At 45.1% G+C, this 17,438-nt stretch overlaps 1 protein-coding gene across 1 annotated transcript; it reads right to left on the bottom strand.

Annotated features, from left to right (window-relative positions):
• Window positions 1-697: 697 nt before the first annotated feature.
• melk (maternal embryonic leucine zipper kinase) lies at window positions 698-14,765 on the bottom strand. The gene is made up of 15 exons (XM_056280854.1): window positions 14,739-14,765; window positions 14,466-14,609; window positions 12,229-12,297; window positions 11,798-11,890; window positions 10,989-11,087; window positions 9,984-10,052; window positions 8,820-8,918; window positions 8,374-8,460; window positions 7,907-8,041; window positions 7,507-7,674; window positions 6,992-7,277; window positions 5,807-5,903; window positions 1,752-1,908; window positions 1,435-1,538; window positions 698-939 (listed from the first exon to the last, which is right to left on the bottom strand). The coding sequence occupies exons 1-15, from the start codon at window positions 14,748-14,750 to the stop codon at window positions 762-764; spliced, it is 1,797 nt and encodes a 598-aa protein (XP_056136829.1). The 5' UTR covers window positions 14,751-14,765; the 3' UTR covers window positions 698-761.
• Between the last annotated feature and the right edge of the window lie 2,673 nt (window positions 14,766-17,438).

Raw genomic sequence — 17,438 nt, 5'->3', positions numbered from 1 at the left:
TTTTCTATTTGACAGAAACCATTTATTTTGTCCCTTTTATATTATTGACAGGAATCGCAGCATAAATACACACGCTAAACAGACAACGCAAAACAGAACAGTAATAAGACCACAAGCGTTAAAGACTTCAAACATGTAAAAAAAAGACATGAAAAATTTATTTAGAAAAACATAGATACTCTGTGTGTGTGTGTGTGTAATGTTTATTCAATAAAGTTCCATATCTACAGGGGAGAAAAGTCAGAAATTAAAATATGGTAATAAGCACCTAGAAGGTATATACATATGCTGCTATACATCTCATACAGCAAACCAACTCATCCCAGGAGGTCTAACAAGATATCCTGTTGAACATGGTGCTGTCAAATTGTGTTCTTGGGGAGCTGTCGCACCGGGAAAGACATTCTCACATCTCATTTTGTGGAGATCTGAGGCATGCCTAAGGACAAACTTAAAATATACACAATTCATACACCCAGCCAAAAATCTCTTGACCTGAACCTGGATGTGTAATTCTAAGACACATTTCGCAAATGGAGATAGATCCCTTCCAAGAAAGGAACCAACAATTCCTCCGCGGCTAGACACGGGCAACGATGAAGAGACTGGTCGATTACAGACGCACAAAAACCCTACCCGACCACGCATCCGTAACAGACTGTTCATCTCTCATCCTTGGATGTCACTGGCAGGAAACGGCTGGGGTCTTGATGCCGCTGAAAAATTAATGCCATAAATAGAGAGTGCCAATCCATGACCTGCTAGATACTGGAGGCGGCTAGGATGTCCTCCACCAGGTGCTTGTAGACCCAGGCGTCTCCCTTCAGCCTCTGGCGGCAAACCCCCACCACCTCAAGCCTCTGCAGGAGGCAGACCTCCAACTTAAACACCATGGTCACCTTGCCGAAGTCCCCCTGGGTACGGCATTTTATGGTATAGCTGTGTACAGGGTGGAAGGGGTGAAAAATGTGTTAATGTAATTTGACATCAGCATTTGATTAAACTGAAAATGAGAAAATATAAAAACAAGACAAAAGATTGGCTAACTCGACTTCAAGCTGAGGAGCCAGAACTCTTAACATAAAACTTGCTGTAACCGCACGCTTTAGTCTTAAATTAAAGTACTTTACGAGAAGATAGATCAGGGAGGTTGTTTGTGGTGAGAGAAGCATGGGGGGGAGAGACAAGGAGGGTGGGACACAGATGAAAAAAATTTTTCATTACAAATGAGAGCAGTTTATGTTCCAGTGTCACATTTTGTTGGCAGTTTTTGTGTAAAAAAAAACAAAACATGGATTCTAATTCATCATTGTTTTTGCCAAGGAAGAAGTCATTTACTGAATGTTTTGCTTTAATAAAAGTACACTATGGGACATGAGAGCTGCCGAAATTGGATGTGTTGTCAGAGAGATGGGGGATAATATGTCTTTTTACCCTTTCTGTGTGAAGTCAACATGTTTCTCAGGCAGGATGGAGAGGAGCTGGTTTAGGACCTGGTCTGGGTTGGTCTGACTGGTCAAAGTCACATTGTATTGTGCCTAAAAGGAAAAAAAAAACAGATCCTAATCAGGAATGTTGCTGTGGGAGGGAGAGAGAGATTTAAGTGTCAGGGATTGGGGTGAGTGAGTGTGTGGAACAACTGACAATCTTCATTTTGTCCAACACTGAAAGCGTTTCTGACAATGTTTACAAATACTATAACTGTGTGTGTGTGTGATTCTGTGTGTACCTGCCCTCATGCACGGACATACCTTGATCTTGCGCGGGCCCTCGCGTAGGCCTCGTCTCTTGCTGGGGGTGAGCATGGTGAGGACTTTGTCAAGTCCTCTCTCCAGAGAACCAAACATCTTCCCAGCTCTCTTCTTCTGCCCGCTGTCTCCAGCGGTGGCCATGTCCAGGGACCGAGACCTGTGGGCCAGTGGGAGCGGGTTCATACAACAGCCACCAGCTCAAACTCTTAACACATCAGCTCGGAAAGTGAATAAACTTTACTGCCCTGTCCCTCACGTCAATCCCTGGCTTTTCTTGATCACAGTACGTTAAAAAAATAACATCCGTATGTCCCCACCATCTTTTCCTTCAGCCTTCCTTAAAGCTAAAACCCTGTAGATTATTCTTCACCATTGATGGCGATACTAGTGACTTAATTAATGTCTGACGACTCCAGGGGCTCCATTTTCATGCTGGCACATGGTTAGCTGAGGCGAGAATGCCGGATGATTGCCAATTTCCTTAAGCGCAAATTTTCCTTCCCTACGGCAATTTGGTAATAATGTGGCTCTAAAGGAACCGCGCCATTAACACACCTCCAATGAATGTGGAACCATTAACTCAATCTGTATTTGGTAATGAGGGTCACCTTACAACGAAATTACACTTAACATCGAAATTCCTGTCCAGTGACACATTTTGGACTTCCTTTTGGCAGCCATGGTAGACAAATCACTTATCATCGCACATCCCATAATAAAATTAATACAGTTCAGTGTATTCCAGTATAGGGTTATAATGAAGATCGGTGTACGGTGGGAATTTTCCATTACAAAAAGCATACCATGGCAAAAATAAGAACATCACAAAAATGACAGTACGCTGTACCACAGTGTATTTAAAGGGTACAACAGGGACTGATCTGATTGGCCAAGTCGAAGCCCACCCCAGTTCCACCCTCTTTTACGTAATCGTCCTAATCCAACGCCATTATGAACTGCGTTATGATGCGCTTGCGTCTCTTGTCATCAAATGACCAAAACTGTATTGGACATGGCCACATGCCATGGCTGCGTTGGAGCCCAGCTTCATGAAAATGAAGAACCAAATCCCAGCGATCCTTTGGAAATTAAACACTCTAGTCACTCGTACTGTGTCCGCATCTTTTGCGCAACTGATCAGAGTAGCATGGTTGAACAAGGTTTTAACAGTTTACGTTGTAATATCTTAATGGTCAAGGTCTTCTGCCTTGTTAGCCACATTAACTCCGCTTCCTCTTGAAACTCACTGCTCCCTGCCCTTTTTTAGGCTTTATCCTCCTGGATGCTCAGTGCCTTTACGCATTTTTCCCCAGATAAAGTTGGACCCGGCAGTAATTAGGGGTGTAAATCACAAGTTTCATCACGATGCTATATTATATTCATCCTTAGGACAACGATAAGATATTTGCTAATATCACAAAGTCTGCAAAGATAGGATTTCGATTCGATTCAGGGGCCTGCGATCGATGAGATGATATCGTAGTATGTCCATTCAACACAATCAATTACATTTATATCAACTCATAAGAAGCAACTAAAATATCATTTGACAATCTTATTACTGAGCTCTTCCAGACAGTTAAATGAAAAACATCCATCCATTATCTGAACCGCTTATCCTGCTCTCAGGGTCACACAGGGCCGACATACACACACACACACACACACACATTCACACCTAGGGCCAATTAGTATGGCCGATTCACCTGACCTACATGTCTTTGGGAGGAAACCGGAGCTCCCGGAGGAAACCCATGCAGACACGGGGAGAACATGCCAACTCCACTCAGAGAACAACCCCCCCCCCCCCAAGATTGGACTACCCCAGGGCTCGAACCCAGGACCTTCTTGCTGTGAGGCGACCGCGCTAACCGTTGCGCCACCGTGCCACCCAAATGAAAAACAATCTATTCTTCTTAATAAAAAGAATAAAAACGGACCTCCTGTTGCTCACGATAATGTACCACATTCCTCATGTTGAAGCGCAAATGCTTTGTATCAGTTAGCTTAAAGAGCCCTTGATGACCTTTATGAATATAGAACATGCACATCGATGCTTCATCATCGTGGAATCACAAGGTTCTGTCCGTGTGCTCAGCGGTTTGGAGATATTGAGCTTTAAAATATTCACGACCTGGGCGTATCTTAAAGATGAGGATATGGATCGATGTTTTCACTTCGCATCGATGATACTGGATCGTTGATCATGGAATCCATCCAGATCGATGGATCATTACACCCCTAACAGTAACCATTAAAATCGCCAACTTGTTGTCCTAAACACGCCTGTGATACCAAGTATAAAAAGGATATTTCTTTACATTTAAATCTTCAGGATTGTGGCTACAAGAGAACTTCAACATTCAGCTGTGATTCCGTCCAAATGTTTGGCGATATTTTTTTTTTTTTGGTTTAAGATAACTTTTAACGTAAAATCAAGATTTGTACAGGTCTCTTGGGGCGTCTGGGTAGCGTGGCGGTCTATTCCGTTGCCTACCAATACGGGGATCGCCAGTTCGAATCCCCGTGTTACCTCCGGCTTGGTCGGGCGTCCCTACAATTGGCTGTGTCTGCGGGTGGGAAGCCGGATGTGGGTATGTGTCCTGGTCGCTGCACTAGCACCTCCCTCTGGTTGGTTGGGGCGCCTGTTCGGGGGGGCGGGACTGGGGGGAATAGGGTGATCCTCCCACGCGCTACGTCCCCCTGGTAAAACTCCTCATTGTCAGGTGAAAAGAAGCGGCTGGTGACTCCACATGTATTAGAGGAGGCATGTGGAGGTCTGCAGCCCTCCCCGGGTCGGCAGAGGGGGGTGGAGCAGCAACCAGGACAGCTTGGAGGAGTGGAGTAATTGGTCGGATACAATTGGGGAGAAAGGCGCCCGGGTAGCGCAGTGGTCTATTCCGTTGCCTACCAACACGGGGGTCGGCGGTTCGAATCCCCGTGTTGCCTCTGGCTTGGTCAGGCATCTCTACAGACACAATTGGCTGTGTCTGTGGGTGGGAAAGCCAGATGTGAAGAGTAGGGTAATTGGTCAAGTACAATTGGAGAGAGAGAGAGAAAAAAAAAAACAATTAGGGAGAAAAAGGAGAACCCCCCCCCCCCCCCAAAAAAAAGAAAGAAAAAAGATTTAAATGAGTCTCTGGCCTTTTAGGTGATTTTTTTCCTTGCTTTCAAGCAGTTAAAACATTTTCACTTTGTCCAGGCCAACATCTTCATAAACATTCATGGCAAAAACAGACGAGTTGAAAAAATCTAACATGCTAAAGGAGAAATAAAAAAATTAAAAAAAATTTTTTTCATGAATACTTATTGCAAAATCTTTGTCAGCACATCAGCTTTACAAGTTTAAGCAAAGGTAAAATCTTTTTGGGGACATATGCAGCCCCCCCCCTTTTTCTCCCCAATTGTATCCGGCCAATTACCCCACTCTTCCGAGCCATCCCGGTCGCTGCTCCACCCCCTCTGCCGACCTGGGGAGGGAGCAGACTACCACATGCCTCCTCTGATACATGTGGAGTCACCAGCCACTTGTTTTCACCTGACAGTGAGAGGTTTCGCCAAGGGGGACGTAGCATGTGGGAGGATCACACTATTCCCCCCAGTTCCCCCTCCTCCCCGAGCAGGTGCCCAGCCAATCAGAGGAGGCACTAGTGCAGCGACCAGGACACATACCCACATCCAGCTTCCCACCCGCAGACACTTGTGTCTGTAGGGATGCCCGACCAAGCCAGAGGTAACACGGGGATTTGAACCGACGATCCCCGTGTTGGTAGGCAATGAGTAGACCGCTACGCTGCCCGGATGCCCCATATGCAGTTTTTTTTTTTTTGGACAATCCTTTTTATCTTTTCTTTGAAGCAACTGCACAGTTCCCATACACTTGAGGGAAGTTTGATGGAAATGCAAGTGAGGGCTAGCAGCACTCTCAGTCAGCCGCTCACTCGTGTCACCCCCCCTCCTAATTTTTATCCTTCCTCTTCTCACGCCCTCATCAGTAACCGCCCCCGCCCCCCGGAAACCATATTTCTCTTTCATCTGATCCATCCTCTCCTTACCTCCTCTCAGGACTGAAGGCCAGGAAGTTGATCTCGACATCCTCCTTAGTAACCGCTCCTTTCTTTCTGCTCTGCTCTTTAGAAGCACTGCCTCCACCTGCAGTACACACACACACACACACACACACACACAGGAATAAGAGGAGAGGCCAAACCTTATTAAGTTCCTAACAATAGAATTCAGCCATTACACACCGCCAAGTCCTGTTTGACCCACTTGAACAAGTATAAGCAAGGCCACAGTGTCAGCTGACTAGGATTGTGAAGAAATGCATGCAAATGAATACACAAAGAATAGTGGACACACACACACACACGCGCGAACACACAGCAGGGATTTAGTGACGAGTGAACATGTGTCACTACAGCCCACGCGGGACAGGGAGCAGAGGAGGGAGACAGCTACACCTGTCATAGCACGCGCCTGGGGAAAGAGACCCAGGCAAACGCACACGGAGACGGTGGTGTGCATGTGACTGTGAACAAAGCTGTCAGGGAAACCATAGCTATACCGTAGTTTAGAGATAAGGGGGGCTGCAGAGAGAACAAGTCCAGGCTAGAACAACAAGGATTTAACACCAACTAGAAGAGAAGCACTATAAAAACCCACTGCTGGGTTTACACAGAGGACTAATAAGAAAGCGGGACCTGTGGTCAGAGGACTGACATTTACAAATAATTAAAGACTATAATGATTCTCTGTGTGTATTAGTGTTCCTCATTTACAGATAAGTGCAATAGAATTAGCTTTCTGATAACCTCACCTTGACAGAGATAATTTTGTGTGTGTGTGTGTGCGCGCGGCGCGTGGGTCTTTGCGTGCACAGGCACTCTAACAGCATAATGACAGCTAAATCAGAGAAATATGAGGGGCTTTGGGCTAAAAACAGGCTCAATAAACGAGTTTATTATGAAAAGACAATTTACTTGCAAATGTCTTGCATGTGGATGTGGTACTTATGATTATGAGAGCTCCATATCAGAGAGGGGGGGGGAAGAGAAGCTCATTGGAGTGGGGCAGTTGGCTGATGCATATAATCAAAGAGGCAGTGCTTCAAATTCTTATTTAGGACAACAACTCACTTAACACCATATGGTCTGATGTGTTAAAGTTTGTTAAGCTTACAACGTGATATTTCCATATTTCCATCACAGCTGTTTGGGTGCAGATGTGGCTATCCTCACCTTTTGGTGTGACTCCATTGGTTTTGGTGCCATTAACAGGATCTTGGGTCGGGGTAGTCAACACATTCTTGTTGGAGTGTGTTTTCTTCTTACTGGATGCAGGGGTTCGGGGAGCAGGCAGGGCGAAAATTTCCACATCTTTCTCTGGGACGCCAATATTCTCCTTGTTCTCATTGGTCCGTTTGTGGTCTCTGTCGCGCCTTTCTTGGCGGTGAGGTGTAGTTGGTTTCTTCTCTGGGGTAGGGCCACGGCCTCGCTTGTTCTCTGTTGACGGAGATGCCAACCTCTTTGGGTAGACACAGACAGTGCAGAGATAAGAGGTGGGGCTGGTCACTCTTTTCGCACACACACACACATGCACTCCTCTCACTGACATTTTGTGTGGCCCATATCACTCACCGCTCCACACCCTGCCTTAAATCACAATCCAACCACTTCTCACTTCCGCACTCTATTCCTTTATTTAAAACCTATGTCTGTGAGGTAACTGTTGCATAGACCTCCCCCACACATACCTCACAAAATGCGTCTCGATGGCTGGTGAGGTGGGTCGTTCCATCTGGCTGACCTCTGACCCTTTGGGGTGTATGTTGTGAGCGTGGGATCCAGGAGCAATCGTCTTCATAGTCCACGCCAAACTCCAAAGCGTGCTCATCCTCACCAAAGTGAAGGGCTTTCTTAGGCTAGACGTCAAAAGACAAAGAAGTTAAGAGACGAGAGAGCAAAAGCAGAGGACATTTGAGGACTGTAGCGGGTAATCTTAACCACTTTGCAGCAAGACAGGTCACAGAAGCAAAGTCACAGACATGAAAAGACATAAGGGCCAACAAGAAACATGTATTATTTGGAGATAAGAGTTGAAACTCGGTAACCCTGGCAGAACAGAGCACTGGCAGTTACGGTCCCCAGTGTGACCTGCAGTACCTGATGTAGTGGGGAGCGGGAGGAGAAGTCACAGATAGTTGACTCAGGGCAGAAGCGAACAGGCTTGCCTCTTTGCTTCTTGGACAGCAGCAGCAGATAGGTGGCTGTGGTCTGGTCGTAACGCCACTACACACAACGACACATTCAAAACAGGAGTCGTAATTGTAAAAAAAAAACAAACAAATGCAAATGTTTAAAATCTTATTAATCAAGGTTATATTAATTAAGCATCATGCTTTTGTGCATCAATATAATTCCAAAAACACGACAACTGACATTGTTTACTGGGCATTTCAGGGTTTTGACCATGACTCAGCTGATCAAATTGGAGCAGCAGAACCATTTAGTTTTACACAGCAGTATACCCACAACAGTATCGACTGGCGCTACCACGCAGTGTCAGAAACGGGGGTAGGAACGGACACAATCAAAAAAAAAAAAAATCCAAATAAACACACCTCCTTGACCAGCCGGGTAGTGCTCTCTTTGGAGCGCTTCATCCTGACAGCCATCTCGGTGATACAGTCCTCATCAATATGGCCCAGCTACAGATAGGACAGAGGCAATTCATACATACCGTCCAAAACAGTACAACACAATAAGCCATTTTTTCTCTTATGTGTCAACGATATCAGTATTTTACTGCGCCAACTGATTGCAACATGCAAATATACATAACGGACGTGAAATTGTTTCAGAGAAGTTAGTTGTGAAGTGAGCGCGGCGCAGAAATCAGAGTGGACTCATAGTCCACAGGGTCAAACCGCCATTTAGAAATTAAAAGCGGCGCGACGTATTAACCTAAATAGGTGATGCATTGCTTTAACAGTTTTAACAGATGGTAAGGCTCTTCAAGCTGTGCACATGTGTACACATGCCTGTGGCCCTGTGTGTTTGTGTGTACCGGTTTCTTGCTGTGCCACTCCACAGGGCTGCTGTAGTCATTCATCACCCAGGGATGATCCAGTAGCTGTCGCACGCTCAGACGACGCTTGGGCTCCACCTACGGGACACACGGGGGAACTTCAATTCGATATATTCGGCGGCACAAACTTGGCAACCTATTTTAAAAATCAACTACATTACACACACAAAAAAAGAAAAGAATATATGTCTCACTCAAATTAAATTCTCGAAAGCCCTACGGCAGAGAAGGTGTACTATACTCTTGCCGCTGCAGTGGGACCGTACCATAGACACAAAAGGGGAGATTTTGGTTCTGGTGTCGTAAAGCCAGTGGTGACTCGACTCAGTTTAACAAGGGGACACAAACCTTTTACTCGATAAAATCTAAATCTGATAAGGGAATGCGTTAATAGCCTACCTTAATGGGAGACAAAGGTTTAAGTTAATAGTTATAACACCAGGCCGATGCAATAAAGCCATTCTCTCTGGGTTATATAAATATATATACTGATAAATTCAATTAGCTTCAACGAGAGTCTATATGCGTCTCGAAAATATTCCCTTATCTGAGCCGAGGATTGTTACAAAAAAAATTCCGCAACTGTGTGAAACAGTGGGGAAAAAAAAGACTGGGGAAGGGAGGCTGGGTTAAAGGAATACAAAAACAGGTGGCGTGGCGGTCTATTCCGTTGCCTACCAACACGAGGATCGCTGGTTCGAATCCCCGTGTTACCTCCGGCTTGGTCGGGCATCCCTACAGACACAACTGGCCGTGTCTGCGGGTGGGAAGCCGGATGTGGGTATATGTCCTGGTCATTGCACTAGCGCCTCCTCTGGTTGGTCAGGGTGCCTGTTGGGGGGGGGGGGACTCGGGGGAATAGCGTGAGCCTCCCACGTGCTATGTCCCCCAGGTGAAAATCTTCAGTCAGGTGAGAAGAAGCGGCTGGCAACTCCACATCTATCAGAGGGGGCCCTCCCCGGATCGGCAGAGGGGGTGGAGCAGCGACCGGGCGGCTCGGAAGAGTGGGGTAATTGGCCAAGTACAATTGGGGGGAGAAAAGGGGGGGGGAAATCCCCCCCACCTCCAAAAATAAAAGAATACAAAAAAACCTAGAGTCAAAATAAAGAGGGTGACGTGACAAGGAAAGTTGACTGTTTATACCTGCATCATCTGGTTGAGGAGGAGGATGCTCCCTGGGGAGAGCCAGCTTGGGTTGTCATATTTGCCTCTCTGAAAAGATTACACCAACACATCCTTTGTTACTCGGTTATCAAGATGAGCACAAAGAGACAAACTTAGAAACACACACACAGGTTTCTCGAGAGAGCAAAGTCATAATGCATGGGGGGGAACTGAGTTCTTCGTAAGTGCAAACACCCACAATAAGATACAGGCATCAGGTTACTAGGACACCTGCAGACATCCCATGAAATAAATGACACAAACACACCAGATTCACAAGGTGCTGACCTCTATTATTTGGCAAGAGAATAGCAATAAACGAAAGCAAGCAAAACTAACAATTTCAAGTAGGAAGGTAGCAGATATATAGCATGTGTTACTGATGTCCGACATTTTCAAATTCTCTCAGTAGATATTATTTGCTATGATTACAGCATAATATGCTGAAGACTGAGTGTAAACTAAGTCTTCTGACTGTTGGGGTGACAAAAATGGAAAAAACAAAAACAAAAGAAAAGACCACGCAAACTGCCTGGTTTCCATGTTTTTGAATGCAGAAATGAGGAATTCTGAGGAGTTGGGATGTGTGTGTCTGTGTTGGGGGGGGGGGGTGTCATTACTTGGTTTCAGTCTATACCATTCAGCAATCCCATCCGATATTCATTAGTCATACTATGCTTCAGGAGGGCATAACTATTACACTTGCCACCTTTGATTCACTGAAGAGCCAGTTTAAGAGCCAGTTTCCTGAGCCCAGACTAAGTCTAGTCCTGGAATAAAATGACTTGAATGAAGGAATAAATGAATGATCCAGGACTAGGCATACCCTGTGTCTGGGAAACTGGCCATAACAGTTTTTCACTCTGAAACCAGATTTAAAAAGGAAGTCAACAATTAAAATGAAAAAAATAAAGTTGTGTTGGCTTTCTGAAATATATATATATATTTTAAAAAAAACTGCTACACGCAGTGTTACATCCTAACCGTGATCTTCCTGTAGAGGTTCATGCAGTTGTCATCATCAAATGGCAGATATCCACAGAGAAGGGCAAACAGCAATACTCCCATACTCCACACATCAGCCTGGGGGACACAAATAAGTGCATAACCTCAATATCAGTTGGTATTATGCTGCTGCCTGCTAATGTCTGGAGTGCAAGTATTGCACATGTCTAACGCCTGTGTACTGAGTCACTCTGTATGGCGCTCACAGACACATGTACCAGGGATGTAATGATGGAAATTACAAAATGCAGAGTTGGGGTACAGGTGAAAATCCATTTATACTCCCTCTTAATAAACAAGTGGTGCTGCCAGGCACAACAAATCCTATACCTGAACTTTGACCTGTACCAATCTTCAAAACTATGCATTCCTAACAATAGAGATAGATAGTAGTACATTTTCTAAATAGAAAATGAAACATCTTGGTGTCAATTTGAAGTATATCAAATCACTTAGGACAGGCATGGCCGAAAACCAATTTTGGCCCCTCATTGACCTTAACCCAGCTGCCTCCAAAATTTAATCAGCTCACCTAGGGGAACATTGCCTACCTTTCCTGAAAATGTAATTTCACTACCGGCAACTGTTTCCAGATTAGGTTGTTGACAGACAAACAAATGGTACCAATATCAATACCCCTCAAGATGGGGTTAGAAAGATGGATCCTGAAATTCACGTTCCTGGTAGATGTAGATTTGTAATACCCCGTAATTGCTCATACACTTTTTTTTTTTTACATGCATTTACACTTTCATGTGGCTGTGTGCCTGCAACCCCGTTTCTCCCACCTCTGAGCCGATGTACGCTTTTCCCTGGATGAGTTCAGGAGCGGCGTAGGCAGGACTCCCGCAACAGGTCATCAGCTCATAACCCAGACCTCCCTTTGGAAAGAGGTGACCAGGTGAATACCAGAACATAAGAAAATACAAACTTGATAAATACCAACACCCACATCTTTTCTTTCCCTCTGCTTATGGAAATTTCTTAGCGAAAAAACAAAAATAGGGAATATGGCATGCAAAAATAAATGGGGAGAAAAATGAAAATGGCAGGAATAACACAGACAAGGATATTCTCAATAGGAATGATTACAAGTGTTTAACAGCTTAACATTTTTAGAAATATGGACACATTACTTAAGCTAAGAACTTCCATTCTTGACAACTGTATAAAAAAAAGAAAAAGATTTATACACATAGTAAGAAAGTACATGTTATACCTTAGGTTTGGCACATAGGCCAAAATCTATGAGCTTCAGGTTGTGGTCCCCATCTATCAACAAGTTCTCCTTAATTCAGAACGAGACAGACAAAATAACATCAATAAATTCATAAAGACTAAGAATCAGGGACACCCATGAGGGGGGGGGGGGAGGGGGGAGGGGCATAAGCTAGCAATAATCATGTTCATCCGAAATATAAGCAATGATAATGGCAATACTTGCCCTTGATTGTGAACTGGCTAAACAAATGGACTTTAAAGACATTATAAAGGACTTTGCATCAAGAAAAGGAAGATAGCTGTATAAGAGGCAAAGCTGAAGCCATAAGGTAAGAAACTGCATTTCCTATTAAGAAATGTGTGGTATAAGCATAGCAGATCTTGTTGACCTTGGTGTGTAAGTGTGTCAAAGAGTTCTATTTTGGTGTATGTGTGTACCAATGTATCCCCCGTTACTGAGTAAGTCTCTCCCAGTTTTCATTGTATGTGTTTAGTAGGAGAGAGAGACCATGCGTTGACATGAGTAAAGCGGATGGGTTTTTTTTTTTTGGAGGGGGGGGTGCACACTGGACCTTTTCAGGGGCTCAGCCATTTCTGTGGGAAGGCCTACTGGGAATTGGCAGGTACATCCCAATTTAATATTACAGTATTTTAGTGACAATTCCACACATACAGCCACTTTCAAATATCCCTGTACTATAATTATTGTGATTCAGTATAACATTATTTTCAAGACTCCATCTCCTCTTATCTACAGTAAATTGTGAAAACTGCAATAATCCAAAGAAAATTTACAACAAAATACACTTATTTTAGGAGGTGATGATTAGCGAGCAGCAGTATGGTTTCATGCCACGAAAGAGCACTACAGATGTGATGTTTGCTTTGAGAATGTTGATTGAGAAGTATAGAGAAGGCCAGAAGGAGTTACACTGCGTCTTTGTCGATTTAGAGAAAGCATACGACAGGGTGCCGAAAGAGGAGGAAGTCGGGAGTTGCAGAGAAGTATGTAGGAGTGGTGCAGGATATGTATGAGGGAAATGTGACAGTAGTGAGGTGTGCAGTTAGAATGACAGATGGGTTCAAGGTGGAGGTGGGATTACATCAAGAATCGGCTCTGAGCCCTTTCTTGTTTGCAATGGTGATGGACAGGTTGACGGACAAGATCAGCCAGGAGTCTCCGTGGACTATGATGTTTGCGGATGACATTGTGATCTGTAGTGAGAGTAGGGTGCAGGTTGAGGAGAGCCTGGAGAGGTGGAGGTATGCACTGGAGAGAAGAGGAATGAAAGTGAGTAGGAGCAAGACGGAATACATACGCATGAATGAGAGGGAGGACAGTGGAATGGTGAGGATGCAAGGAGTAGAGGTGACGAAAGCGTATGAGTTTAAATACTTGGGGTCAACGTCCAAAGTAACATGGAGTGCAGAGGAGAGGTGAACAAGCAAGTGCAGGCAGGGTGGAGTGGGTGGAGAAGAGTATCAGGAGTGATTTGTGACAGAAGGGTACCAGCAAGAGTTAAAGTGAAGGTTTACAAGATGGTTGTGAGACCAGATGTTATATGGTTTAGAGACAATGGCACTGACGAAAAAACAGGAGACGGAGCTGGAGGTGGCAGAGCTGAAGATGCTAAGACTTTCATTGGGAGGGACAAAGAAAGACAGGATTAGGAACGAGTATATTAGAGGGACAGCTGAGGTTGGAGGGTTTGAAGACAAAGCAAGAGAGGCAAGATTGAGATGGCTTGAACATGTGTGGAGGAGAGATGCTGGGTGTATTGGGAGAAGGATGCTGAATATGGAGCTGCCAGGGAAGAGGAAAAGAGGAAGGCCAAAGAGGAGGTTTATGGATGTGGTGAGAAGAGGACATGCAGGTGGCCGGTGTGACAGAGAAAGATGCAGAGGACAGGAAGAAATGGAAACGGATGATCCACTGTGGCGACCCCTAACGGGAGCAGCCAAAAGAAGTAGTAGTTAGTAGTAGTAGTTGTGTTACTAAAACTTAACACACAAGTATGCTTCCCTGGGTTTGACAATTCAAACATTCAGAGATGTAGAAATCATTACATCAAACCTCTTAACAGTATTTATTAACTGTGCTTCAACATTGTGATTCAGGGGAAATCATCATGGCTTAGTATTGTGATTTTGCACAGACCTCCCTTCCCCCAACCAATAAATAAACACACATGCAAGTAGGTGTACATATGCATAGACACATGTGATTGTTATCACCGGTTTGAGATCCCTGTGTGCGTAGCCCTGGCTGTGGACGTAGGCCAATGCAGAGACAATCTGTCTGAAAAACACCCTGGTCTCCTCCTCTGACAAACGGTCCTTGGCTATAATATAGTCAAATAACTCCCCTCCCGGACAATACTGTGAGAAGGTAAAATATGGAGAGAATAGGAGAAGAGAAGAGAGATGGCTCCAGGGTGAACACGACATTACTACGTAGATAAGATACACCAATACATGCATGTATGTTGTGTGTGTGTGTGTGTTTACCTCCAACACCATGTAGATTTTGGAGGAAGTCTCTATAACATGGTAGAGACGACAGACATGTTGATGGCTCAGGTTCTTCATGGCTTCTATCTCTATTTGCACACGGGGCAGATCATCCTAGGGGCGTGAGAGAAAAGAGAGGCAAATAGTTGAGAGAATAGACAAGATAGAAGTTTTCCATGATGGCTGGCCATATACGCGCAAGCCTATGTATATGACTGCCCACATTTAAGAGGGCGCATTTGAAAGGTAAACTTTGGCGACTCTTTTGACACAAATACACACAGGCCTAACATGGTTGCTATTGTCTCACCCCCAAATCCTGCTTGTTCATGATTTTAATGGCGACCTTCTCTCCGGTCAGGATATGTCGCCCCAACTTGACTTTGGCAAAGCCTCCTGAGAGAGACATGCGGCGTGAAAGCCAAAATCAAACAATGAGTATCAACGACAGTCTCTTCCTCTCGCAGATGTGAGTTGATCACAGCCTGGGGAGAAAGCATCTTGAATCAGACAGGGGGAGTCTTACCTGAACCGATACTCTCGTAGACCTCGTAATATCTGTAGAGCTCATCGGTTTCGCGGGGGTCTGTCCGCTCGACAGGCATCCTTCAAACCACAACGAAGATAAGATTTTCCTCGGGCGGACCTTCACTCAAACGAAATAAGACATACATTAGTTTAAGGTCCCCCCCCCCCCGCCGAAAAAAAACTATTTATCCTCTAACATCAGCTGGCTGACGTCAAATTATGCCAACAAAATTAGCATTAGCTAATTTAATGACCAGATTAGCCTACAAGGTTAACCGCAAGAGTCGCATCATAACATCGCCGTAAAGAGTACAATATCGATTGTATTTATAATTGATTACTTAAATGAGAAATTTCTGGGGGTTTTTTTTTAGTTTATTCATAATTGATTACTTAAATGAGAAATTTCTGGGGTTTTTTTCTTTTTAGCCTACCTTAAATGTTCCTCGGTTAAACGGGGACGAGTTACAGCGCTACGTTGTGGTAGACGGTACACACGCCACAGACGTTCGGCATTTGAATTTCCCACTTCCACGTTGACGTCGCATCAACTTCCGGTTTTGGCGTCGTTCGCGCGCCCTCTACTGCTCAAACGTGGTACTGCACCCAGAATGCTTCCCCCCACTCACACACACGCGTACACGTACACACGTACATTTACGCGCATACACACAACCAGCGCCAAGAAGCGTGTGTTCGCGTATAAAAACTTCTAGCTGTCTCATTCAGCCTCTCTGAAAGGTTGAGGTTAGCGGAGAGCGGCCAAATATACCTTGGCTGTAGCCATTGGAAAATGTCCTCCTTGACCCTGAAGGTATGCAGCATGCAGCAGTAACTGACCAGAGGTGTGTTTACGGTGTCAAAAGAAACAGTTTGTACGTCTTTCACCTGCAACATGTTTTCTGGTCTGTAATTATAAAAAAAAAGGGAGAGGTGAGTACAAGGGACCTCTGGCGGTGTCTTCACAAACCCCTGTATACTTGTCAATCATCCAGCCGTGTAATTACTGTAAACAACAACTCTCGCTGTTACAGTTGTTCCTGTGTGTGCTGTAAATACCATGGTTACTTCTCTCATTCTCTTTTCTCCCTGTCTTTCATTTATTAGCTTCTGGGCATTTGGGGGAGGGGGGGGGGGCATTTCTCTCTCCCTTGCTGATGTCCGACGTTGGGCTGGGTAATTGACAGCTAAATGAATCTATCCCTCACAGTGTGACAGACAGACAGAGGGTCCCAACACTCTGAACAGCAAGCCGTGGGTGTGTGGGTTTGAAAGAGATGCACAACAGACAGTGTTGTGTGGGACCATGCCTTCACGTCCCGAAAACCTACACAGGATGTAGTGTTTTAACAGTAAAAACCCTACATCCTGAATCCGAGGCAGATCAGCTGACAGGGACGGGGGCAGCTCGAGAGGGGTCTTAGTGATTGATTGATTAGCATTTCGCCCGTGTTTCTCATGGTCGTTAGGGAAGTAACTGGGGGTTAGGGGATCTCCAGGTGTTGTTGGGAGGACAGAACCAGTCATTTGGCGTTTTGGGGGCAGCTGGCCAGGACAGGACACAAGGACATCAAACGGCTCACAGCTGGAGGAAAGCAGGGAGGAAGGACGAGAAGGAGAAGCAGAGGAGAGGCAGGTCAGAGGAAAATGGAAAGGACAGCGGGGGGAGGGGGGGAGGGGAAGGGAGAAGGAGCGGGCTGTTGAATAAAGTCCTGTCTTTACACTTTCTTTCTCTATTTTGTGTGTTTCATTCTTATTTCCACCTCTTTGTCTTCTGCTCCGTTTGGTCGGAGGAGAACCGCGCGCGCGCGTGTGTGCGCGCGTGCGTGCGCAGACCAAATAAGGGACAGCAGGGAGGATAGCGGGACAAAGCCATTTTGAGCAGCCACACATGTTGATCATCAAGAAAAGTGATGGAAATAATTTAGGGACAGCGAAGCTTCCCGGTTCTTACTGAATTCGATTGCGTCTTCCGGGGCACTTCACTTGTTAAATCTGTGTGGCGTCACAAAGTCGAAAACCCGGCACACCGAGACCAAACTCGTTTTGGGCCGATTTTAAAAAAAATAAATTAGTACTGATTGTGGTGCTTTAAAGGTTGTGTTACGTTCCCCCCAGTGCTTTCCACTGTCCACACACACACCTTGGCCAGCCATGGTTTGTGTGATG

This window comes from Lampris incognitus, chromosome 5 (assembly GCF_029633865.1).
Source record: "Lampris incognitus isolate fLamInc1 chromosome 5, fLamInc1.hap2, whole genome shotgun sequence".
Lineage (NCBI taxonomy): Eukaryota > Metazoa > Chordata > Actinopteri > Lampriformes > Lampridae > Lampris > Lampris incognitus.
Note: the sequence above shows the minus strand (reverse complement) of the source record. Positions and strands in the feature narration are given on the sequence as shown.

What these genes read in the sequence shown, in the direction of transcription:
- melk (XM_056280854.1), bottom strand. An exon ending in CTACCCGGCTGGTCAAGGAG is followed by an intron (nt 8,042 to 8,373) that starts GTGTGTTTATTT and finishes CGTTGTGTGTAG; the next exon opens with TGGCGTTACGACCAGACCAC. An exon ending in GTTGACTTCACACAGAAAGG is followed by an intron (nt 940 to 1,434) that starts GTAAAAAGACAT and finishes CCCTGTACACAG; the next exon opens with CTATACCATAAAATGCCGTA.